Source organism: Pogona vitticeps, chromosome 3, assembly GCF_051106095.1.
Source record: "Pogona vitticeps strain Pit_001003342236 chromosome 3, PviZW2.1, whole genome shotgun sequence".
NCBI lineage: Eukaryota > Metazoa > Chordata > Lepidosauria > Squamata > Agamidae > Pogona > Pogona vitticeps.
In genome coordinates this window covers 60,708,539-60,734,999 of record NC_135785.1, presented here as the reverse complement: position 1 = coordinate 60,734,999, position 26,461 = coordinate 60,708,539, and the positions used below count along the sequence as shown (strand labels likewise).

At 40.9% G+C, this 26,461-nt stretch overlaps 1 protein-coding gene across 2 annotated transcripts in view; it reads right to left on the bottom strand.

The window, feature by feature from the left end:
- Positions 1-26,173, bottom strand: part of RBM20 (RNA binding motif protein 20) — a 151,542-nt gene extending 125,369 nt beyond the window's left edge. For both annotated transcript variants that reach the window (XR_012085624.2, XM_072995551.2), the window contains exon 1: positions 25,591-26,173. Coding sequence is in view for 1 of the 2 variants with exons in the window: in XM_072995551.2 (XP_072851652.2) it covers positions 25,591-25,748 (158 nt within the window). In the remaining variant the exon portion in view is untranslated. The remainder of the gene's footprint in view (positions 1-25,590) is intronic.
- Positions 26,174-26,461: the final 288 nt, after the last annotated feature.

The window sequence follows — 26,461 nt, the reverse complement described above, 5'->3', positions numbered from 1 at the left end:
TAATTTGACAGTGGCATGTATATTATTTGGAGTTTGAATATTTTGTAGCATGCTGTGAGGGAAAGACAAGCACTATAAGGCTTGAAATTGTTCTGTTTTCTCTGTCAACAAAGTTGCTGATGTGAACTATAGGCCATTCAAGTCTTCAAAAAAAAAAAGGCTCTCAGTCTGTTGTTTTACATATAGCAGAGAGAAACACACAAAGGACAGTTGGATGGGCTAGATGAAAAGTAATGGTGTTGAGACAACTTGCAGGACAAATTGGGGGGGCTGGCTGGCTATTGCTTGAAGACGGCAGGAGGAGGACGATAAGAAAAGGGGTGAGGAAAAGAGCCCCCGCTTGCTGACATGGGCAGGAAGAGGTGCTGGTCCATGCAATCTGTGGGATCCAGAATGGGGGAGTTGTAGACAGGAAGCTTCCCACGAGGAAGCTTCTTCATGGGGTGGGGGCAGTGTGGCCTAAAAGTGGGACTGGCCCCAATTTCTGGGCTTTAGATTCCCCCCCCCCCGTGAGCTGGGAAGGTCCTCATTTTCCCAGGAGAGCCATTGGGGCATTGGGAAGGGGAGGGGCAGAAGTCCAGAGGAAAGCCCTGCACAGAGCAAGTACAGCCAATGAACACAGCGCATGTGAGTGCATGCACACTACTGTTGCAAAACTGAGGTGGAATCTCTTCCTGGCCAACTGTACTGCAGCTCAGGGGGTGGGTGGGAGAGATGAAGACCCTTCTCCCTGTTTTTTCAGGGTCCCACGCTCTCCTCACCAAGGAGCATTTGGGGACTCTGATGGAATCAGGAGGAGTGAGAAAGGATCTGCAAGTCATGCAAGCTTCCATTAAACTTTTTTTATGAGCAGAGGGTCTCTCCTGGGTCCTCCACTGGTGTCAAAGACCAGTTCTTTTTTTCTTTTTGCTGGAGAGATAGGATGGTGCCAGATGGCAGTGACGGTTCGGAAGGAAAGCTCTCCCCCCCGTGGCGGCGGAAGGGGGCAGCGGCAGGAAGGGGCAGTGACGCGGCAGTGGGGGTGCAGCAGCGACAGTGGGAGGGTGGTGCCGGCATAGCGGGGGTGGCAGGAAGGGGCGGGGCACGGTGGGGCAGCGGTGGGAGCTAGAGGGAGACAGTGAGAAAGGGACTGGGAGCGCACAGACGCACACACCCAGCGAAGCCATCCTCAGTGTGCATCAAATGCCCAAAGAGGAAAGAATGAAAGAACCAACCAATGAAAGAGGCAGCTCGCCAGCTGGCGGCAGCTCACTCCACCGCCCCCTACCGCGCCTTCTGTTCCTTCGCCCCCACATCGCTCCTTTTCATTCCATCACGCCCCTGAAAAACAAAATCACCCCCTGGGGGTGATATCGCCCAGGTTAAGAACCACTGTCCTAGATACCAAAATGTGAGAAGAGATTTTTCTAAGCGTTGTCCATCTTGGTACTCAACCCAGGAACACTAGAGTCACTATGCAGAGTCTATACTTTAGACCATTTCAATGTGCTTCTCTGAAGTGTAGCCTGTAGAGATGGGGTGTTCATATACGAATATCCCCGCACAGGTGGCGTTAACAAGGGTCCAGCCCCATGGGGCTGGATGGTCCACTCACTGATCCACCGTGGACGGCGCGATTTTACCAATGGCTCCGCAGCACGCGATCTGCTCGCCACTCTTCAACCTTGCCCCATGGGGCTGGACCCTCGTTAATGCCACATGTGCAGAGATATTCATATACAAATATGAATACCCCCATCTCTAGTAGCCTGTTATCAGTCAGTGCTGATGTTATGCTATCACAGCCACACTCCATACACTTCACACCTATCCATCCCATCTATAGCTGAAATATGACCTTCAGGCCTGAACAAATTGGAATTCATATTACGGGTTTAAAAAAAAAACAGTAGTGTAACAACTCCCTACCACTGTACTTGAGAAAATGCTTTGTTCTATAGCAACCTCCTTAAATTGAGCAGGTGAGGCAATCGTAGCATCTAGCCAATCAAGTCCAAAACAAGGATGAGGCAGGAAGATCAGCTACCACAGAGCTAATCACAGAATACAAGTAAGGATAATCCAAGGTTGCAGTCCAAAAAACAACAACAACAACAACAACTTCAGAGGATCAGGTAGGATCCAGGCCCAGAGGAGCAAAGCAGGGAGCCACCAAACAAATGTATTCAAGTAAACTGCAGCATCAATTGAAGGCTGTTGAATAGCCATGCTATTAGAATCCCACCCAGCCCACAGCTGCAGATGTTCACACAACAAGCAAAATAATGTTTGGCCCTTGAATCCCACCAAAGAGCTCACTGATGAGGTACCACCCAGGGTAGACTAAAATTGATGATTTCTTTAAAAGAACCTTTTTAAATTTTAATTAAATGTATTTTAATTAACTGCTTTTGGAGGAAAAATCTATCTAAAATAGTTTTCTATAACATGCAATTTTTCATAGTAAAAATGGTATAAAATACACAAAGTTCAGGAAAATACATTAATCCCATTGATGCTCTGCAAATCTATGTACAATGAACATATTGAGGTTTCAGCGAATACAAGAACATGTATGCTATATAATATTATTTTAGTTAAATAAAACAATTCAAGTAGTTCTCCAAATATGAGTGATTAGCTTATTAAACTGAGATCAGTTCTAATATAGCTGTTTGTCAGGATCTGGGTGGCAGCAGAGCTTCACATGCACTGCTGCCCTGACAGCTACAAGATCAGGGCCAGCTTGGTCCCAGGAAGAGCCCAGTATTTGTAGGATGAAGCCCTGCTGAGGCAGCAGCTGCTGGGGTTCTCGTGAGGTCCGCCTGGGAGTCCTAAGGGACAGCCTACTTAAGGAATGATTCTCCCTCCCAGAAGCTGTCTCAGCAACATAGCCCCTGCTATTGAAGGCAATAGCCTTAGACTCTGACACTGTTTTACTAATCTGATAGTGTATTATTCTAAATATGAAACCTTCATCTGGTTACAAATATTAAAGATTTTGAAGATTATAACTACCAGCAAAAATGAGTTGCTACATTTAAAAATCATGATTTAAATCAAATCTTACTAACCAATGACTTAGATCATTATTTAAATCCACTGGATTTAAATCAAATCCATTCTAAATCCACCCCATCACAAAGATACCTCACCAGCAGTTCACCTTGGAAATTCAGGTCACAAGGGCTGCCTTGGGGCCTCATTTCCCCTTCAGACTCAGCCCACAGGCTCCCACCATCCCTAGGCTCAGGCTCCTGATTTCCCAAGGATCTGCAAGGTCAAACAGTTCCTCTACAGCAGTGGTTCTTAACGTGGGCGATAATGCCCCCCAGGGGGCGATTTCATTTTTCAGGGGGGCGGTAGAACGAAAAGGGGCGGTGTGGGGGCGCTGGAGCAGAAGGGGGGGCGGTAGGGGGGTGCTGGAGCAAGCCAAACCTGTGAAGATGGCTGCAGCCTTTTTACAATCTGCATAAATATATATTTCCCTCCAATCTTAATTTAGTTTCACAGTTTTTGTCTTGAAATTTTTAGTCCCTGCATTGCAGTTTGTTTTTATGCACTTTTTATATTTCTTTTTGTATCTTAAAATTTGCTTGCAACTAAATCATTAAATGTTACTTTTTGGGGGCATTTCATTTTCTTGGAATTGAATTTTGTTTCCGGGGTCATTAGATTTAAGTGTCTTAAATAAATAAATAAATAAATAAATAAATAAATAAATAAATAAATAAATAAATAAATAAATAAATAAATAAGATATCACAGCGGGGAGGGGGGCGATGATAACTTCCTCAATGGCACAAGGGGGCGTTTCTTTCAAAAAGGTTAAGAACCACTGCTCTACAGTATAAAGCTCCAAAGTTTCAGATTTCTTGGGCTCATCCTCACTTTAGGACACCTCTGCTTAAATCATGACATTAAAACCTAGCCCAGTGGTTCCCAAACTATGTGCAATGGCTCCATGGGGCACTGGGAAACAAACTCAGGGGTGCCACAAAATCCTCTCCTCCTCTCTCCCTCCCTCACCCATAGTATACTAAAGCAGGGGTCCCCAAACCTCGGTCTGCGGCCTGATGCTGGTCCATGGCCTTGGCTGGACTGCGCTGCTGAGACAGATCTTCCGCCCCCTGCATGCACTTCCCCCCGCATGCCCACCCACACAGCCCCTTCACGCATGCACACGTGTGTACACATGCCACACAAGCGTCCCAACCCTTTGCACATGCATGTGCTGTGCAAGTACCCCTACCCATTCGTGCATGTGTGCAAGTACCCACGCACCATCCCTTCGTGCATGCGTGTGAGCACAGGGGTGCCTTGCCCCCTTGCACACAGACCCCATCCCCCCCAACCGGTCCGCTGCATCAAAACATTTGGGGACCACTGTACTACAGCACTTACTTGCAGTTTATCTAGTGTCCCTGCATGGTGCAAAGAAGGAACCCTGGCCCAGTCTTGCCAAAGGACTGGGTTTCCTGCCCTCCTGCTCTCAAGTGAGCCTTCTGTTCTGCCAACAACTCCCTGCAAAAAATGCAGCTTCTTCATTTTTCCAGAAGCTGCTTCCCTCAGAGAAGTCAAGCCATGAGGGTGTATCTGTTATCTGTACTGTATATAGCTTACATATCTAGTTGTCAATCCTCGTAATGCACCTTTAATTTTTTATTTTATTTTTGTTTTGTTTTTCAGGCAGTGGATAAGTGAAACCACAGCCACTGATCCTGTGGATATGACAGTCCTACTGTACTGAGGAGCCACAGCCAGTCAACAGTAAGTCAAGGGAGCCATGAGTTTAAAACATTTGGGAACCACTGACCTAGCCAATGTCCTTTTCCAAATGCCACCTCCCCTCAAAAGCAAGGGGTTTTTTTCCGAAAAGGAAAAGCACTTTTCCAAAATCTTAACCAAAATCCTCTTGCAAAGTCATACTGGCATCACACAAACAGCACAACTTTTGAGGTGATCTGCCTCAAATTAAGAGAACACCATAACATTTTTTTGTTTTGCACAGTCATGTAACTCAGAGTATAGTATAGTACTATAGTAGACATATAAGGTCTACTATAGTGATTTCTTAACTTGAAGAAGTTTGCCTACAAAAGGTTCAGAGGAATCTGTCATCCTTTTATATTTTCTGTATAGGTCTTCAGTACATTGTTTCCACCTTCTCTTTATTTTATTCTAGTCAGATAGCGTACATCTCTCTTGGTCTTTCAGCATTCACAATCTAAGCTTAAATTTCCCTTTGATTTCTTTGATCTTTTGGAAAAGCGCTCTTGTTTTTCCCCTTTTGTTGGTCTCGATTTCTTTGCACTGGCTGTTGTATTCAGGGTTCGAACCCTATTTGTCACCTTTCACTTTTGCTTCTCATCTGTCCTTTACAATTGTAAGCATTTCTTCCATCATTCATCTAGGTTTTCCTTTCCTTTTTATTACAGGAATTGTCTCTTTGTATTGATATCTTTTGTTTCAACCCACAGTTCTTCTAGTTCAGTCAGTTTAATTTAGTATTGCAAATCTGTTCCTTATGTAGAATTTAAATTAATCAGAGACATAGTCTGAATTATATTCTGGCACTACAATTCTTTGAGTGTTCTTTTTTTGCTTTACTCTAATGTTAGATATTTACAGTACTACAATCTGTTCCTGGTCTTGTTCTGGCTGAGCGAATACAGCTTCTCCATCTCCTGTTACCAATTACATAGTCTATTTAATTTTTCTATTGACAATTTGGTGATGTCCATGTGTAAAGTCGTATTTTTGGTTGTTTGAAGCATATTTGCAATGAGCAGGTTTTTGGCTTCACAGAACTCTATAATTCATTCTCCCGCTTTATTTATATTATCTAAGCCAAATTTTCCAACATTTGGTTCTGCTTTGTTCCCTCTTTAGTCATTCCAGTCACCTATGACTATAAACCAGGGGTCTCAAACATGCGGCCCGGGGGCCATTTGCAGCTCGCCGGTTGATAGTTTGTGGCCCCCACCTTGCCTGCACCCCCCGAAGCGCCCACATGTCCTCTGCTGTCAAGAGTCAAAAAAAGCCTCGCCTTGCTCACTGGCTCTCTCCCAAGACAGCGCCTCTTGCACCCTCCATCCGAAACTGCAGCCTGCCAGCCCGCCCTCCTGTCTGCCGGCTGGCAGGCTGCAGTTCCGGATGGAGGGTGCAAGAGGCACTGTCTTGGGGGAGAGCCAGCGAGCGAGGTGCGCTGCCGGCCCTTTTCCCCAAGCACCCGAGCTGCCGCTGAGCGATGCCTGAGAGTGGATCTCGCTCCCAGCCCATCCTCAAAGAGCGCCTTCAAGCCACCAACAGCAGCTGCCACTGCCACCACCTCTTCCAGGGAAGCGGCTCTCTGGCTCTCTTTCTCTCTCGACAACCCCAGCAACAGCGTGGCCAGTGGCCACCTCAGCGCCCGGCGGTGCTTCCTCCTCCTCCTCTTCATCCTGCTACAGCCACCTCAGCTCTGGAGGCTGCCTGGGCTCACCTTGCAAAGTTTGCTCCTTTGTCATGGTACGGGTAGCTGCTGCTGCTGAGTGTGCCTTTTTTGAGGGGGGCCCTCAGAGGAAGGTTGCCGGACCTCCGTATGTGTGTGTTTGTGTGCGTGCATGCGTGCGCAACTTTGGGTTCCCCACCCCGTTCTGTTTAATTTTGTGGGTACTGATGGGGCTTTTTTCCTTTGGCAAGGCAAATTCTGTGAGGGTTTTTAAAAAGTTTTATATCGTGCCCTCCTCCTCCTGGCTAGGCGGTCACCGGCACTCCCTCCCTTCTCTGCTTTTTCATCCTGGTGGTGGTGGTAGTAGTGAAGGAGGAGCTGGAGGGGGTCGTGGCCGGCGACGAGGGCTCGCGCACCCCTCCTCCTCCTCCTCTGAGCCCCAGCTGGGCTAAGGAAACTCCTGGGCAGCTTCCTTCGGCTCTTGCTCTGCTTGGCGGAAAATCTGATGCGCCCCAGCCTCACCCAGACTTTGCCTCCAGCGGCCCCCAGGTAAATTGAGTTTGAGACCCCTGCTATAAACGCATCTTTTTTGGGGGTGTGACCAATTTCCTCTTGGATACTTGCATAAAAACTTTCAATTTCATCTTCTTCAGCACTGGTAGTTGGACCACTGACTTTAATTATGAACATACTGATAGGTTTTCCCAGAAATTGTATTTATATTGTAGATGTGAATGATGGTTATGGTCACAGATTTTCTATGGAGTCTGATCAATATTATTCAATCTTGCATTATAGCTCCTAACTGCCCATGCTACATCTTGCTTCAGTATTAGAGCAGCTTCATTTGTTCTAATTTTGTCATTTTCAGAGTAGAACACCTTATAGTTGTCTGAAAACGTCCCATCCCAGACCATTTTAGTTCACTGACACCAAGTAATACTTTTCATTTCTTGCTTTACAGTTTCCAGTTTACCTTGATTTATATTTTTCACATTCCATGTTTTACTTGTACAGTGGGGTCTTGACTTAAGAACGGCTTGAGTTAAGAACATTTTGACTTAAGAACCACTCTCATAGGAAAATATTGACTTGACTTAAGTACTTAGATTTGAGTTAAGAACTGAAAAAAACCACGTGGGAGGCAGGGAAAGTACAAAATTTGAACTTTCAGTTAACTGTTGGCCAGTGAAAAGGGTGCCTGTCTGCTTCCTCACTCCTCCCAGCGTTTAGAGTGGATTGGGAGTCTTCAGACTGCCTGGTACTGCCTGGACTGTATTTTCCCTGCCTTCCCTGAACCTTTCTTGACCTAAGAAAAAAAGAAACAAAATATCCCCCTCTAGTGGTCGAAGGCAGAATAGCAGCTTCCCATTAGTTTCTATGGACGGAAAAGAGCAGATACGGATCAAATGGTTTTCAATGCATTCCTATGGGAAATGCAGATTTGACTTGAGAACTTTTTGACTTGAGAACCGCCTTCCAATACGGATTAAGTTCTCAAGTCAAGACCCCACTGTATGTGTTATAAAGCTTTGGATTCTCCTTTCATTTCTGTGTATATCAGCCACTAGAAGTCCTTTCGGCTTTAATCTAGTTGCATCATTTGTACTTATCCTATTTGTACTTAACCTTTGCTCTTCCCTAGTAGCTGATTGAATGGATGCTTTCCAACATAGGAGTCTCATATTCTAGTACTATCTCGTTTCATTTTGGACTGTCTCCTCATAGGTCTTTCATAGTAAGGAAATTTCAACAGGGATTTATCAGTGTCATGTACTGTGGAGTACAGTGGGGTCTCGACTTACAAACTTAATCCGTATTGGAAGGCAGTTCTCAGGTCGAAAAGTTCTTAAGTCGAATCTGCATTTCCCATAGGAATGCATTGAAAACCATTTAATCTGTATCTGCTCTTTTCGTCCATAGAAACTAATGGGAAGCTGCTATTCCGCCTTCTGCCACTAGAGGGGGATATTTTTTATTTTTTCCTTTTAACCTAAGATGACTTAGCTTTAAAAAAAAGGGGGGGAAAAGAGTTCGTAACTCGAATCTAAGTTCGTAAGTCGAGTCCATATATTCCTATGAGAGCGGTTCGTAAGTCGAAACGTTCGTATGTCGAGCCGTTCGTAAGTCGAGACCCCACTGTACTAACAAAAACTAGTTTGACTGTCACTCCAGCAGTATCACCCTCAGCTACTGCAGCTGCCCAGCATCTGACTTGAAGAGGGTGGATGCATCTTAGTTTGGGCTGGGGCTCCTGTGTCCTCAGCGGGGCTACTAAATTCATCCTGAATTTTGAAGACATTCATTTCTACAAATTACAAAATTATAAAACTATTCTTGCTGCTTCACAAAACAGAAATCCCCATTTGTAACTATATCTTTTTTATGATTATGATCTTTCCTGTATTCATTGCTAACCCTTTTCTAAATCGATTTCTGTTTATCAACTGCACCTATTGGGTAGCACACATTTCACAAAAGATTACCATCATCATGCACAGAGGAATAGTTCAATACATTCTGAATATGAGACACCTTATCTCTTCATGTGAGTAAGCTCAGCACAGCAAATGTTATCAATTTGAGCAGAACGCAACACACCTTTAGACAGACATGAGGTGTTGAAGCATTTTTCAAATAACCACAGCCTTCTCTCTCTGATCACATGCCTACAGAACACAAACAAAAAGACTGCCACTTTTCAGAACAAAAAAAATACAGAACACAGCTGTATTTTGTTTAACCACAAAACATAATAAAATATTACTGTCAGATTAATAAATTACTTATTTAAATGATGAGGGTTTTTTTTTAGTAAACTCATAATATTAGTTTACACTGCCCCACTACAGTAACATGAGAAGAGAATGTTTTGAATAAGTGGATAATTGAATTAATAGGATCCTAAAGAAAGATTCTGCATTCATATTCACATACTTTAGCAAGGATTAAAAATAGAATACAAGAACTGTCTGACTTCACTTTTTAATTTTAGGTGGGTGATGAACTGACTCTAAATACTGAAAGGCACAGCAGTTTTTTTTTTCCTCAGCAAAATGCTCATCATATGTTTATATGAAAGAAATGCAGCATGTTCTATAAATAACTCCTGTAGTCACAGTTAAATATGTATTCCCTACATCAGGAGAATGTTCTTGCTAGCTGCTATAGGCCTATCAATCTGAAAACGCAAACTCAATTGCAGAACTTTCTGAAATACCAAAATATTTAAAAGTTTAATTATTCATTACTTCAGGGGGTTCCTTCCAGCTTTTTAATTAATAAACACGTATCAGAAAAATAAGGAAAGCACATATAAAAGCTTCACATAAATCAGAGGAACACATAAATTAAATCAAGGGTCAGACTTTTTTACATTTTACCGCCCAAAAAATTTATATACGCCAACATTACCCCCTTGATTCGAAAGGAAGGAAATCATACATTGTTTGAATTAAAAATATTATTGAATCTACAGCAGGATGCACCAAATTTGATAAAGATGTGCACTATTTTTTCTGGAACATATTGCACTCCAGCCATAGTGTGGTATAGGGAGTAGTAAGGTGTCCAACATTCCTAGCAAGTTGCATTAAATTTTTGCTAGCTCGCAGAGGATTTAATCATCATCAGTGGCTGCCAGGGTGGTGCTAGCAATGACATGCTTGCTAGAGACAACTAATGCAGAATTGGGGAGGGGAGGCTTCCCCTACCACTTTAATCATTCTATGTGTGGTGTGCAAAAAGGAACAAACCAGGCTAAAGGTCATGTCACCTACCCTGGTGCCACAGCCCAATATCAAAGGACCAGTGTGCTTTTTTTATCATCATCAATGGAAAACTCAGCAGTGGCCAGAGGACTGGAAAAGATCAGTCTACATCCCAATCCCAAAGAAGGGAAGTGTCAAAGGATGCTCCAACTACCATACAATTGCACTCATTTCACACACTAGCAAGGTTATGCTCAAAATCCTACAAGGTAGGCTTCAGCAGCATGTGGACCGAGAACTCCCAGAAGTGCAAGCTGGATTTCGAAGGGGCAGAGGAACTCGAGACCAAATTGCTAACATGCGCTGGATTATGGAGAAAGCCAGAGAGTTCCAGAAAAACATCTACTTCTGCTTCATTGACTACGCAAAAGCATGGCAGAAAGTGAGGAGGACTTAAAGAACCTCTTAATGAGGGTGAAAGAGGAGAGTGCAAAAAATGATCTGAAGCTCAACATTTAAAAAAACTAAGATCATGGCCACTGGTCCCATCACCTCCTGGCAAATAGAAGGGGAAGATATGGAGGCAGTGACAGATTTTACTTTCTTGGGCTCCATGATCACTGCAGAGGGTGACAGCACCCACGAAATTCAAAGCCTGCTTCTTGGAAGGAAAGCAATGATAAACCGAGACAGCACCTTAAAAAGCCATCCTTTTCCCCCCACCTTAATTCAAAGTTTTACTTGCCTGTTCATTTTCACAGTTTTAAGTCTCTCTCTCTCTCTCTCTCTCTCTCTCTCTCACTCACTCACTCACTCACTCTCACACACACACACACCCATCCACCCACCCACCTTCCCTCCATTTCCTCCCTCCCCCCATTTTCTCCCTCCATTTTGTACATTTAAATAAGCTTGACAAAGTCCTCAGTCTCTTGCACCTTTCTTCCTTCATTTCCCTTGCTTGCTCCTTGATCCTCTCTATCCTCCTGCTTGTTTGCAGTCATTTCCGGAGGAAGCAGTCATTCAGAAGCCCCGGACTGATTGACTTCCCAGGGCTAATCCACAGCTGTAACCAATTAGGGAGGCTTATCTCCCGATCTACTTAAAGAATGGAGCATTTAGAAGTGCCCTGCTGCAACTAAAGAAGTAGGCTTACAATTTGAGCTTTGGCTGCAGAGGATGGGGGTGGGAGGGAGGGAGGGAGGGGGTAGCAGTCTGCTCCTTACCCCCTGGATTTTCATTTTTACCCAATTTGGGGTAATTTATCCCTTTTCCCCGACCTATGAATTAAATGAACCCCATCTTAAAAACTCTAAGAAGCTAAGCAGAATAAACATGCTTTATCCGTCTATGCCAGCAAGTTTGGAAAACTCAACAGTGGCCAGAGGACTGGAAAAGATCAGTTTACATACCAATCCCAAAGAAGGGCAGTGCCAAAGAATGCTCGAACTACCGTACAATTGCACTCATTTCCCACGCTAGCAAGGTTATGCTCAAAATCCTACAAGGTAGGCTTCAGCAGTATGTGGACCGAGAACTCCCAGAAGTGCAAGCTGGATTTCGAAGGGGCAGAGGAACTCGAGACCAAATTGCTAACATGCGCTGGATTATGGAGAAAGCCAGAGAGTTCCAGAAAAACATCTACTTCTGCTTCATTGACTACGCAAAACCCTTTGACTGTGTCGACCACAACAAACTATGGCAAGTCCTTAAAGAAATGGGAGTGCCTGACCACCTTATCTATCTCCTGAGAAACCTATATGTGGGACAGGAAGCAACAGTTAGAACTGGATACGGAAACACTGATTGGTTCAAAATTGGGAAAGGAGTACGACAAGGCTGTATATTGCCCCCCCTGCTTATTTAACTTATATGCAGAATACACCATGTGAAAGGCAGGACTGGAGGAATCCCAAGCCGGAATTAAGATTGCAGGTAGAAATATCAACAACCTCCGATATGCAGATGATACCACTCTGATGGCAGAAAGTGAGGAGGAATTAAGGAACCTTGTAACGAGGGTGAAAGAGGAGAGCGCAAAAAATGGTCTGAAGCTCAACATAAAAAAAACTAAGATAATGGCCACTGGTCCCATCACCTCCTGGCAAATAGAAGGGAAAGCTGTGGAGGCAGTGACAGATTTTACTTTCTTGGGCTCCATGATCACTGCAGATGGGGACAGCAGCCACGAAATTAAAAGACGCCTGCTTCTTGGGAGGAAAGCAATGACAAACCTTGACAGCATCTTAAAAAGCAGAGACATCACCTTGCCGACAAAAGTCCGAATAGTCAAAGCTATGGTTTTTCCTGTAGTGATGTACGGAAGTGCGAGCTGGACCATAAGGAAGGCTGACCGCCGAAGAATTGATGCTTTTGAATTGTGGTGCTGGAGGAGACTCTTGAGAGTCCCCTGGACTGCAAGGAGAACAAACCTATCCATTCTAAAGGAAATGAAGCCTGAGTGCTCCCTGGAAGGACAGATCCTGAAGCTGAGGCTCCAGTACTTTGGCCATCTCATGAGAAGAGAAGACTCCCTGGAAAAGACCCTGATGTTAGGAAAGTGTGAGGGCAAGAGGAGAAAGGGACAATAGAGGATGAGATGGTTGGACAGTGTCATCGAAGCGACCAACATGAATTTGGCCCAACTCCGGGAGGCAGTGGAATACAGGAGGGCCTGGCGTGCTCTGGTCCATGGGGTCACGAAGAGTCGGACACGACTAAACGACTAAACAACAACATCCGTCTAGCTGGAAGAAATGGAAACAATCTAATCTTCTTGGAAAGGAATTCCATAATCAGACATTTCCACCCCACATTTCCATTTTTCTTTATTGATGGCATAGTCTCTGCAAAAGACAGTAACTACAACCTTGGAGTGACATCACAATGGCACTTCCTTTGTAGAAAGAAAGGAAGTATAGTACTTAGGAATCTGAGAGGATAAATGCACAAGCAGGGGAGAATGCTAATCCCCTTTCCTTCCTGAAATTTCCAATCATCCTCCACATATATAAGACAACCTCTGAAGAGAAGAAGAGCATTATATACTATTACTCTCCATGGGGTCAGGAATTCTGGAAAACCCATATTCTCAATCACACAGAAGCTGAAATTCAGGAGTAAGAAGAGGAGGCCAATTTTACCAGGGAGGATGTGGTAAGTCAATACCTATCATGTTCCACTGAATCAGTAGGCGTATTCTAGCTGCAACTAACTACTGGGTTTCAGTCAATGAGTGTACAGCTATTGTACTCAGAAGACCAGGTGCCCTGGAGATCACATTCTTTGCTTGTGTTTAGCTACCATACACAGTGACTGCCTGAGCAGGCTTCCAATTTGTGAATATCAATATTTATTATGCTAAATTTATTCTAATCAGTAGTACAATTCTGAAATGTCTCAAAGATTTCCAGAAGGCCTGGAGAACACACTGCTTACTAAGCAGTGACATTCAATTACCAGCCAACTGCACAGATTTATCCTTCCCTTAAAACTTTCCTCTTCTCCCCGGCTCATACATCACTCAGATAATTTCTGCTATGAAAGTGACGATCACTGCTTAAGATACTCTTCCAAAAAAATAGAACGGGTAAATACAGGGGTTCTTGTAAGTCCGTAAGTTCCACTGATGATAGTAACTGATGCTTTTAATCATTTGTTAGATGCATTTCTTAATCAAAAATACTGCTTTAGGACCAGATATTTTAAAATATGTGTATTATCTGACCTCTGATAGTGAATAATATTTTCAAAGTAAATTTTGCATTTTCTCTTGGTCTCCTGCACCACTACAGTACTTAGTAAATTGCATACTATGTGTGAAGTAGAAACTACGTAAATAATCACTTATATATAAGTTACTACTGTATATAAATAATGAACTAATGCTGAAAGCATCATATTTTACTTTCAGAGAATAATTTAAATCTTAAATTTCAAAGGGCAATGACAACTACAGGTTTTCTTCTGTCACTAGATACATTATGTAAGTTTTTTAAATCTTTGCCTGCACATGGCATGAAACAGAGAAATGGACTTAACCAATTTGTGGAACAATTTAAATTTTATCTTGCAAACAAAAAGCTGTATTTTAAATTCTGATACTGTCAGTAAAATGTTATTTCTCTTTCTCTACACTGAAAAGATGAGGATAGAATTTCTGTTTTAATTAATTTAAGTTGATTGCCTATGACCATTTATAGAAATGTAACATCTAGCAATAAAGATATAAAGAACTCAATGAGAAAAAAGGTAATCCTCCATTTAACAAAGGAAATATATCAGAATAAGAAACAATTCAGTGAATTAATGTTAATTCTGACCTACCATGTTCGACCAGAATTAAGATATGACATAAAAACCCCACCCCCAGTAAAGTGCATCCTTTCTGTTTTGCTCAAAAACATTGATTCTAAATAATGTTCATAAGAGCAGCACCATAGTTGCCTCTTTACTAAAAAAGTGTTTCTCCATCTGCATTATTATAGAGCAGTCTGCCTCAGAGATTCAATAAAATGATTCCACCGTTTGCTAAAATATCCCACATACAAAATTTTGTGGAACAATATGAGCAATATTCAGCCAGCTCTTTCATGAGCATTGTTCTGTTATCTAGAGATTATATATAAAACAATTCAGTGGGAGGCTGCCAGGTTAAAGATGCTTAATCTAATATATTTCATCTTCTAGGTACATTTCTAAATGTCATATCTCAGAACAATCCACCAAATCTTCAATCCTCATGACTGGTTGGTTCTCAAGACTGGCTTTTGCTTGTGGCTTCTCTCAAAAGAATATTATTTTGCTGTTCTTCAGTCTTGGTATCTTTAGTTCTTTTCTCCCTCATTAAGAGCTTCATCTATTTTCCAAGAATCAAATTATTATTCTTTGATATCTTTAGCTCTATGTGTATCTTGGAAACATGCAGGACAAAAAGAGGGGGAGAATAGCACAAAAACCATCAAATCCAAACCAAAAGGGCAGTGTTGCGAAAGCCAGAAGGAAAATAAATATACCAACTTCAGGTCTAGCATACTTTACCCAGTAGGGTAGTGTAATGATAGGAAGGCATTTCACTTCAGCAGAAAGGAACTTAGGAAAGGAAAGACATTTGCAAGAAACTCCATGGGTTCTACAGGGGCTAGAAAGTAACCTTTCCTAAATAAAACAATATTCAGCATATTAGGGCACTGTCTCAGTTATTGAAATATCTGATATCTGGTTTATTTAACTCAGTAAAGACTGGGCATGTAGCCATAGACTATAAAGTGACAGTTTTAAGGATGACGAAAAGGGAAGAGCAAAGTACCGTATTTGGAAGAAATGGCTGGCTAAAAATACTACAGGGGTTTCAGCATTTAGCCACAGGTCCCACTTATCAGACCACATTCCACAATCTGTGTTCCAACAAAAGTGGGATATTGATAATGTATATCATGACAGTCAGTGTGTCTGACTAGATTTCAAAACCTTACATGGCCATGAAATTTACTGGGTGACTTTCAGTCAATCATAATGTTGTTTTCATTAAGGAGAGTGGAGAGAAGGATTGTTATGTACTATATGTTGCCTTGAACAGATAAAAAGGTAACTAATTTTAAAATGTGAGAAATAGTAAGATGCAAGGGTCAATCTAAAACTAGGTTTTTGATCCAGAAACTAGCCAACGCAGATAATATTGCTATTATTAAAACTTAAAGGTTTAAAAAGATGGATCAAACTGAGAAAAATATTTTGGGATTTAATACTAATCGAGTGCAACAGTTAACAGATTAAGGATAAAAAATTACTTCTGGAAAATTCATTTCCACACCCTATTTTGTGATTCTGAAAAAGGTACAGAAGAATTTATTATCCAGGTGTGAGTTCTCACAAAGGACATGTGGGAGAACTTCTGCATATAATGACCATGAATAAAAGCGGAAATTGAAGAAAGAATATGATACATCATTACCAACTGGGAAAAGAGTGGTTATGACAAAGAATGTGCCAAATGCCCAGTTGGTGAAAGAGTACAATACAACATTGGTGGCTTAATAGAAATTGATAGTTCATGTGTAAATGTGAAGCAGATCTAATAGAAAACATTTTGGTAGATGTTAATTAATAGTATTAATAACATTTGTAATGGTTGTTGTGGGTTTTTCAGGCTCTTTGGCCGTGTTCTGAAGGTTGTTCTTCCTAAGAGTCTCTGTGGCCGGCATCTTCAGAGGACAGCACTCTGAATAACATTTGTCTTTTCTTGTTTAAAAGAAGCTAAATCCAGTGTTATTGCCAACTTACAACCTACTGAAACAAGCATGATGATAGTTAGTCACAAGCAATTTGAGTTCCACTGATTTCAACAGGCTTCGCTAGTTGGGACTAATACTGGATTTAGGACAAGGACTCCAGCACTCCCAATACATTCAGATTCCTTACCAGCAAACTTATCTTTATTTCACCAACTACATGTATACAGTACAGTGTTTCTAAATGGCTATGACATTCTATTACTATTACCATTACCGTAGTATAAGTTGTTTTTAATTTAAAACAATGAAACTTTTCTAGATGTTTCAGTAAATAGCAGAGTTTTCTTCATAGAATATTCACCCTGGGGCAGAAGAGGTGTGATCTTGAGAAGGCACCCTTCTATAAGGTGTCAAGGGCAATGAGACTACTATCTACAGGAAGCATTTGAGCAGGAAAAAAGGCCTAGAAGAAAGCCTAGAAGAAACCTTAGTCGTTCTCCAGGTGAGTGAAATGAAAGTGTCATAGGTGTGGGCTTGTGGGTTGGAACTTTTGGAGTGAAAAAAAACTTAATGGCGGATCACTACTGGTGATTTCCCAAGCCCAGTTCCATGTAAATCTAGGGGAAGCCCACCAAATGACTAGAAGCAGTACCTATAGCATTTCTGCATGTTCCTCTATGGGCTTGCTAAAATTTGTTCCAGACAACTTTTAAGACTTTGCACTTGCCAACACAAGCGGTAATGGAAAAAAAAATTTAGAACTACGTAGCACAGAAATGTAGAGAGTAGTGTACCCACCTTTCTGTTGATTGACACAGAATTGTCAGAAGTGTTGGAACCCTTTAGGATGACTAGTCAGCAAATGCATAAACTCTCATTTTCCACTGACTCCATCACTTGAACTGCTCAACAAAGGCTTTCCCTTTGCTGCATATTATTATGCTGCTGCTAGAAATCAAGTTTCCTCCCGTCACTCTAGTTCATTTTTGCTTCAACTAGTGTCAACATGAAACTTAATCAAGAATGAAGTTCAAGGACTTTGCCATTAACAACTTTCAGAAGGACTGAATCTTGTACTCTCTGTCTAATTCAGGACAGTAAAGGTTCACACCTCTCACAGTGCAGAGGTAGAAAGGAAAGGAAAGTGTGCTGCTTACAGGGTGGATAAAAATAAATGATTTTTTTAAAAAAATCAAATTGATTTAAATGACAATTTGAAACAAAAATCATTTTTATTTAAATTGTCAAAGATCCAATTTAAAAATTTTTTAATCATTATTTAAACAATTTGATTTAAATCAAATCCACCCAGGCTGCTTATATACTGCCCCATAGGGCTTAAAGCACAATGTGGATGGTTTACAATTTAATTATGCAAGCTACACATTGCCCCACCAAGTCAGCTGGGTACTCAATTTACTGACCATTGAACAATGGAAGGCTGAGTCAACCTTGAGCCGCTACCTGAGCCCATCAGGATCAAACTCAGGACATGGGCAGAATTTTATTGCAATTTTACCACTGCACCACAATGCTGAATGGGTGTTTCTGCCATAGTATGTGTGACAAGACAGTTTGGTGGGGAAAGTACACTGGTAACAAGCAGAACTGAGCAGTCACACTAAAGGGGAGAAGGAAACAAGGTCTCTGTGTTGGGGTTGAATAAAAGCAGTTCTATCAGAAGTGGTGAAAAGGATTAAATATTTGTGCACATAACAGACTATCAGTTCCTGTAGCACTCTCCTTGATTGGTTTAAGAACCACACTTTCTCAGAGCTTCTAGTAGGGATGCAGACATTCTGAATAATTTCCAAGAACTCACAGTTGCGATGTTAACCTGGATGTGAACTGCAGGGGCCAAGAACCTCCTAAACTATTCTATAGAACTAGATTATTCTGCAACCAGCATTGTTCTGGTGAATACATCTGGGTGTTTAAAGTGATGGCTGACGAAAGCTCTATGATGTCTTTCCCTCATGTTGGTGTGGCTAAGTGGGCAGAAAGCTCCTCTCTACCATATTCCGTGTAGAATATGCCCTTTTCTTCTGATCAGGCTGTTGACAGCCAAACCATGAAAAGTTGAGACCTAGTTGAGGTATGAACTCACATTTCCTATGTAGGCAGCTACTAGAGATTAAAAACCTATTACTGTATTGCTGATTCTCTTCTTGTCTGCCCCTTCTCCTCCCTGACAAAAGAATCCCTCCACTACACACAGAGGCAGGAATATGCAGAACTTACTGAAAGCAACTGTTTTCTAGGCAGTCCCCACCTCCCACCCCATGCAAAGAAGTTCTTCAGATGCTACACCTCTTCCACATTCCCCTGGTGTGATACATGGAAAGCAGGAGTTTCTGGAGATTTTACAATGCTGGGGTTTTCATTCGTTTCACAGTAGTTCAAGCTTACTCAGTGGCTTGGAAAAAAGTTATATTTACAAGGTACTGTACACAATTATATTCACACTATTCAGATAGTTATAAATTGATGCCCTTTAAGTCTGTCACAAATATGTTAATGTTTTCACAAAGGAATGAGTTCCCATGACTAACCAACTGTCTCCTATGTTGTTACAACAGAACAGCAATAGTTATATAATATTAACAAGTAAGTTGACAAACCATAGAAGATATCAGCAGTTTCACAATATAAGCAGACAGCTTTACTTGGTCGTACTGTGGATTTAAAAGAACAATGCACTATAAAACATTATTCTATATAAAGAGGCACTAAGATAATAAATAAATTGCATCTTTATTACAAATCATCACAATGTTTTTTTCTCAAAAAAGAAGAAAATTAACCATATATCCATTATCAGATATCTTAAATATGAGGGGAGAAATCAAAATTTTTAGGTGCAAAGCACTTAACTAATTAGAGAATATACCAAAAACACCGTTTTAATAATACACATGTTTCTAGAAAGTTATTATGACTGACTAGAATTCTAGCTTCAGTCTCTATTTCTACATATTTAGATGACCAGTACTCTTCAGAAACTGTTATTTTTTCCCTAAGTAAGAGTAATTTCAAACTTACTACTGTATCTTAGTAACTCTTTCCTCCTTGGAGAGAAACTTCACTAGTACCTTTGAGCAATATTAAGATTAATTGTACCAGCATACCAAACTTCATAACATACTTTTGGCATGTGAATGTACATAATTTCTTGGAAGAGTAGTTTACTTTAACAAAAGGAAACATTTTTCAGTGTTTCTAGTATTGGGAACAGCAATATCAAATTCTCAGGTTTTTTTAAAAGATGAGATCTAGCTAATTTTGTTGTAAGAAAAACAAATCCATTGTCATATGTTTCCTCAATTTAACCCTCCCTGAAACAGCTTATACAATTTACTTACGGAGAATATAATGGAACCTATGGGCTATGTTTTGGCTTCAGTTCATGTCCTCTGGTTATCAAACACCCTTTTCTTTTTTAAAACTTACAAAATCACCATTTTCAACAGCACCCTTCCAAACGAGATAGTTACAGGAATTAACAATAAAACACAGATTAGATGGGACACCCAAGCCCTCAAGAGATTCCATATGCTTTAAAAAGAAGGCAAAATCAAACTGTTTCGGTTGTTTCTTCACAACATTTCATGAGGAAACTGCAAAAACTATGTTGTTATTCTTTCATCTGAAATACATAAATAGAAACTGGACTATTCCTGCAACTCACTTACTGCAACAATACAGCGACATGTGTACAGTCCCATATAAATTTGCTGAAACAGCAATAACAGAAAAAAAATATTAAAGAGCCATGAGACTGTAGTGGATCTCATGGCTTGAATCAGTTATTTCTTGTAAATTCTACCACACTTCAGTCTGAAGTACTATTTACACCACTTTTGTTTTAGTTTTGTTTTTAAAGTCCAGTTATGGGTAACCATTATGCATTGTCAAAATAGCAGCTCAGTAAGTATAAATGTCAATGGCTAATTTAAAAAAGAGTTTTAGGGCAGTACTGACATATAAGTGCACAATATGGAATTTACCATAAAAGAAAATGTAGCTTTAGTGAGCTTTTGATTTGTTCTGCCATTTGGTTGTTATGTCCAATATTATTTTTCTGCATTTTCTTTTCACTTTTTCCTAACAGTCTTTGTGAACAGAGATTTGCTTCTTTTTCGTTTTTGTAGACATGGAGAAATTTAAGCTCGCACAAGGAAAATGTCCTCCAAGAAGAGTGACAAAAGGGATGAATGAAGGTTGCAGGAGTCAAATATCAAAATTGAAAAACACTGTTTTCTTATTCATATACTAAATCAAATTATCAAACCAATATGAAATAATTCACAAAAGAATTATAAGATATAGTACACCTAGAAAGTTAAGGTGATCAAAATATTTTCTGTTATATGGAAAGACCTTTCCTGCTGATATATACTATGAAATACAGTTATGCCTCACACCAGCCCACAGATAACTTGACTGAGTTTTAGACAACTAAATTAAAAACCAGTAAGAAAAAATAACTCTTCTGTGTCTTAAACATAACATCAGAATAGCAACCCTATTAGTATCCTTTTTCTAGACTACTTTAGGCTGTAAGGAAAGAAAGGCTATACTGTATCCATGTGAGGTATTTAAAGATGCACATTTATCCACAAACTTTGCACTATCAATCTTGTTTGCTTAGGGTACACATTACAAATCTTATGCTGTTTTGTCAATGCTTGGTAAGAAAAAATGCTTTGAGTGGACTGACACTTTTAACAATAGAACAAAATTATAAAAACACACATCCTGAGTGTATTTTGAATAACTACAAAGTACTGTACCATACGTCAATAAAATACACACTCTTTTGTAATAAAAAAGATATAAAGCTGTCCTAATTTCCAGTGACATAACTATACTTATGTAATAACATTTACATTTATGATATGGAGTGTGTGAAAGTTGCAATCCTTGTAGAAGGGGGGGGATAAACTTGTTATAAAATGGGGGGGATAGTAACTGTGCTCTATCTGTTCTTGTTAAGCACTTTTTGACCTAACAATTCCTCTAAGTAAGAAAACAAAAGTAGGAGGGAGGAAGGAAAGAAGGAAAGGGGGGAGGGAACCATGTGTCCTTGTATACAATTTGAAGGCAAGGTTGAGTGATACTTTTATTAGACTATAAAAAAATCACAAACACAAGCTAGCTTTTGACCCTGTACAGACTGAGTATGGTGGATGGTGCAGGGGAAAAAACAGAAGTTCAAAAAAATCCTGACCAGATGTGCATACCATGTTCCTCTGTTACAAGATGCAAAATGCAAGCTGCAGACTCAAGTCAGAGGTATATATTCAGATTCTATCTTTGCTAGTCTTGACAAATTTATTTCTCCTGAAAGACTCAGAAGAGACTTGAACTTCCACCCACCTTCCAGTCAGTTTTGTCCTGTGATACCACTGCCTATACCCTACCCTTATTTCTTTGTCCAGATTTTAATTCTATAAGAAATAGAAGCATGCATCCTCCCGCTCTCTAAAAACTCAGGTGCCCTATTAAGTCAGATAGCCATATTTATGCATCATTTATATATTCTTGTTTAAACAAAGAACAGGAAAAATAGCCCTGCTATCATCAGCATCTTTTCTATCAACTGATTTTACATTACAAACATTGAAGCATGCATCTACAATGGTTTTTTTAACAAAATGTGCTATTAGATACATGTTTTTTGAGTGCTGTAATACAGATATGAACAAGCATAAATGAATTTTATACTAATTCTCACTGCAGTAATTTTCACAATGGCCACGTTAATCTGAGGGACACTGACTTGCCCAAGGTCATTCAGTGAGCTTTACAGGCTGGGATAATACTGGCCAAATCCTAGTTATTAGGTGATTCTGGATCGCAGGGGCAAAACCACTCATTAAATACCTCACCCTGAAAATTCTATTAGGGTCACTATAAGTTGGATGCAACTTGATGGTATGTAGCAATAATAACAACATCCCACCCAGACAATCAGTCTCTCCTTTCTGCAACTGGCCACTTACTATGTAGTTGCAAGATTGGGTGCACAGCCAGTTTCTGACCAACTTCATGAACGACAGCTCATCAAAGAAGAAAAATCACTGTCCAATTACTCTTACATGTACAGTTTTTCTCAACTGGACTTGAGCCATAATTTGTTACAGTATATTTATAATTTGGTAGGACATAAACTTGGCAGATACAGCATTTTTTTTTCCTCCTCCACTTTCCCAATAGAAAATGTATATTACCCCAGAATTGATCACATTTACATTTTTGAAAGTATTTTTGTAAACAAACATTATCTAACGTTACTAATGTTATAACCATACCACAGTTCATTTCCATTTCAATGATATAAAAATAAACATAACAAAATGAAATCTTTATGAAGAGAACAAAGTCTCTGCAAGTGGAGTAATTATGGCAAACTTCTACATGTGTAAAACAATCAATGATCAAAATAATTTTAAGACATACCCTCTGAACTTGTTCTCTTAAAATATATTTTAATTAAATAATGCATAATAAAAGTCTAACCAATAGTTGTCTTAATCCCATCCTCATCAAAATGTGTTTGGATTTTCTAAATGTTTTATAAAAGTAAAACAACTCTACTGAACTCAATATAGAATCATGGAATATAAATAAGCAGTAAGAATAATAAATTCAAAAATGAAGTAATAATTTTTATTTACTTTAGTTAGGTCTGAAGTATATTAATTAAGTCAACGTGATGGAAAATATTAGATTATGCAACTTAGCTACAATTACTGCGGTCATGTTCCACTGCTATAGATGGAAGTACCTGACATTTGCTACAGTATTTTACTCCACACCGCCATCATAGAATGCCCAACACACACTTCAGTACATTTTGAAAACAGATATTACAGCAGATTTTCATTTTACAAATTCTCTATTTCAGCAGAAACAAAAAAAAAATATTATAAATATACAGTACTGCTATAGGCTACAAGCTATACATACTTATGGGCAAGCAAGTCAATGAGTTCTCACTGAACCCTTGAACAGATATGAAAAGTTTTGTGGTGTCACACCATTGTATCATACTCCACTGTCAAAGCAATCACAAATTATTGCTGATACATAAGGTTTTTTTTTTCTTTTTCAGTTGTATGATCTGCAAGTTCTTTGATAGTACAGTATCTAGGTATAAGAGCTACTTTTCTATACCGTATTTTGAAGACCTAGGCCACCTTTCTCAATGTACAACTAAAGTGAAAACATGCTCTACCAAAATTTACTTCCATGGAAACTACTTAGCATTGGGGTCTTGGTCATAGCCTAACAAATTAAATCTTCACAGCAACATTGATCTGAATTGCTAACACATAAGCAAAAGATATGTAACTATGCTTTCAAATCCATGTTGAGGTTGCACATTTATAAAGCTAACTGTGCAGTTTTGTTTCTTGGGTTTTTGTGCCTTTTTGTTAGTTTAATAAATGCATTATTACAATATGAATTGTGATATTTGTCCCATGGACAAAACAGAGGCCACTAATTTTTTTTAATTAATATATTTCTCATTATAACATAACAGTTCACCATAGGAAGGGATAAAGTAAAATATTGTTCCAAAAGTCGCACGCATGCCATCAAAATATGGGGCACAAGTTAATTTCAATCTGAAATCATTCCTGCTATTTCATGCCAAGAATATTTTGCAAGAATGCTTGCACCATTTGCTTTCACTTTCACTAGACTAAAATGTCAGCATTGTTTAAAAATCTCAGTGGATGTATAAATTGACTCCCTTTATAAAAGTATCAATTGCTTCCACATATTAACAGTTTTAAAATATCAGGTTCTCTTCAGTTAACTTCCTGTAATAAAACTTTACAAGTGCCTACTAAAAGAAACACACAACTAACACTTATACCTGGAACATGAGGTAATAATGGTTTAAAATGACTTTTTACCACATGTTAAATTGTCATGCTCCACCATGTCTTTCTTTTTAGTCATCAAGCCAAACTATGGCTCTTACATCAACATCTGCTATTCTTAACAACTTTTTATTTAATTCAATAACAGAATCACCAACCAAACGAGAGTCAGGATCTCTTTTACAATAATACTATAAGACAAGACAAGACAAAGAAAATATTTCAATATAGTACAGTACATGTATGTATCTTGCTTGAGCACAGTGTCATCCTGATGCCCAGTATGGCTAGCATTTCCGCAAATAATCCTAGGTCATCCACTTAATCTTCATGTTTTCTTTCACTGGGCAGAAAATAGACGTTGCTTTAGAACAGATAAATATTCTGTTTTTTTTCTTCACTATGAATTATGTCCATTAAAACACAAGCTGTAACTATAATATTGTATTAACATTGTGATTACCACTGATAAAGCCAAATTCATTTTTTTATTGATATAATACGTATAGCAATAAATGTGTAATTCCTTTACATGGCACATCTAACTCCATTCAGTCTAGGCCTGTGGGCAAACAAAACTTTTGAAAGCACGAAACAAAGCATAATGCTAAATCTGCAAAACAGCAGGAACCATAGAAGCACAAAAACTACCCCGATGTTTACAAAAAAAAAACATAATTAATCTGAGTTTCTGCTTCAAAGAAAAGGGAACGAACGCCGATAATGTAGCCAAACAAAATTCGCGAATGCACATCGGCGGAGCATGTAAGAAAAAGGAAAACGAAAGAGAGGAGTCACTTTAAAGACTACTAACTTAATTTCGGTAAGAAGTTTCGCGGATTATAATCCACTTCCGTACAATCCATGCCTCCGACACAAGTGTACTGTAAACCCAGGTAGATAAGGTGCCACAACCATACCCCGTTTGTTTTTATTTTCGTGACACACCAGAACTACTACGGCGACCGCTTGAAAAGCTGCATCACTCTAATAGGTTTTCAAGGGCGGCTTCTTATCGTTAGGGGAGGCGATAGCGCCTTTCCTGCCTGCTTTCTGCAACGGGGAAAAAAAAAACACGAAATAACTATCCCAGTCCCCCTGCTGTGGATCCCGTTTTTGTCTATGCATGTGGAAATATTCCACGGGGGGAAAACGCGCGGAAATTGCCAAGCAACCAGAAAGGGGGGGAACCTGGCGAAGCAGAAGCCCCCACCCCGGCCACTGGGGCGCCGCTTCCCAGAGCCGAAGAGGGCGGAGAGACGGAACAACCGACCACAGGGGAGTAGGAGCCCCTTTTCCTCTTCCCCCCCCCACCCAAACTTCGTAGGGACGGCTCTTACTTGTGGATGAGGTGAGGCAGGTTGGGCGTCTGCGGCATCCCCCCGCTGGGACCGGTGCTGGCGCCCGGCTGGAGAGGCGCCGAGCCTCGGGCATCTTTGTCGGGCTGGTCAGGGCCATTGGGGTCCGGGGCCTGGTTCATGGCAGCCGCAGGGACCATTCAAGGCAAGCAGCAACGCTTGAGTCCCCCGCGGGGAGCGGCCCGGAAACAGAGAGAGAGAGAGAGAGAGAGTCGAGACACCCGAGCCTGCCTGGACACCGTGGAAGCGCAGGAACTCGCAGCAGGCGGCGGCAAGTGCCACTCGCGCCCGCTCGCCCTTCTGGAAGGTGTCTCTGCTGAGGGGGCAGCAGGAGGCTCGGGAGAGGCATTTATGGCGATGTCGGGTGCCGCGGAGCCAATGGAGGGAGGAGGTGCCCCCTCCTATGCCAGGAGACTCCCGCCGCCTCGGCCATTTCGGAGACTTTGCTGGTGACAGAGAAGGGGCTGCGAGAAAATTACGGCCACGCATAGCCGAGACCGAGATCCGCGCCCGAAGGGGGGGGGAACGAAGGGGGCTCCGTGGGCGAAGATGGGAAGGACAGGACGAGCCGTGCCCTGGTTCCGCGAGCGGCCTCTGGGGGGCGCAACGACATCCTCGCGCCTCCTCTCGGCATTACGGTCCCATTCGCTGCCACCCACTCCCGAGGCCCCACGCCGGCGGTTTGGCTCGCGGACTCTTTCCCGCACGTGCGTGTGCCTCTGCTTGCTAGACATCCGTGAGGGGGACCGAGTAACATCACGTGGTCACTCATCCTGTGGGGAAAATGTACCCTTTTTTCAGTACTGGGAAAGCACGCTCTACCCACTCATGCCCCCTTTACGGTGGTCGTCGT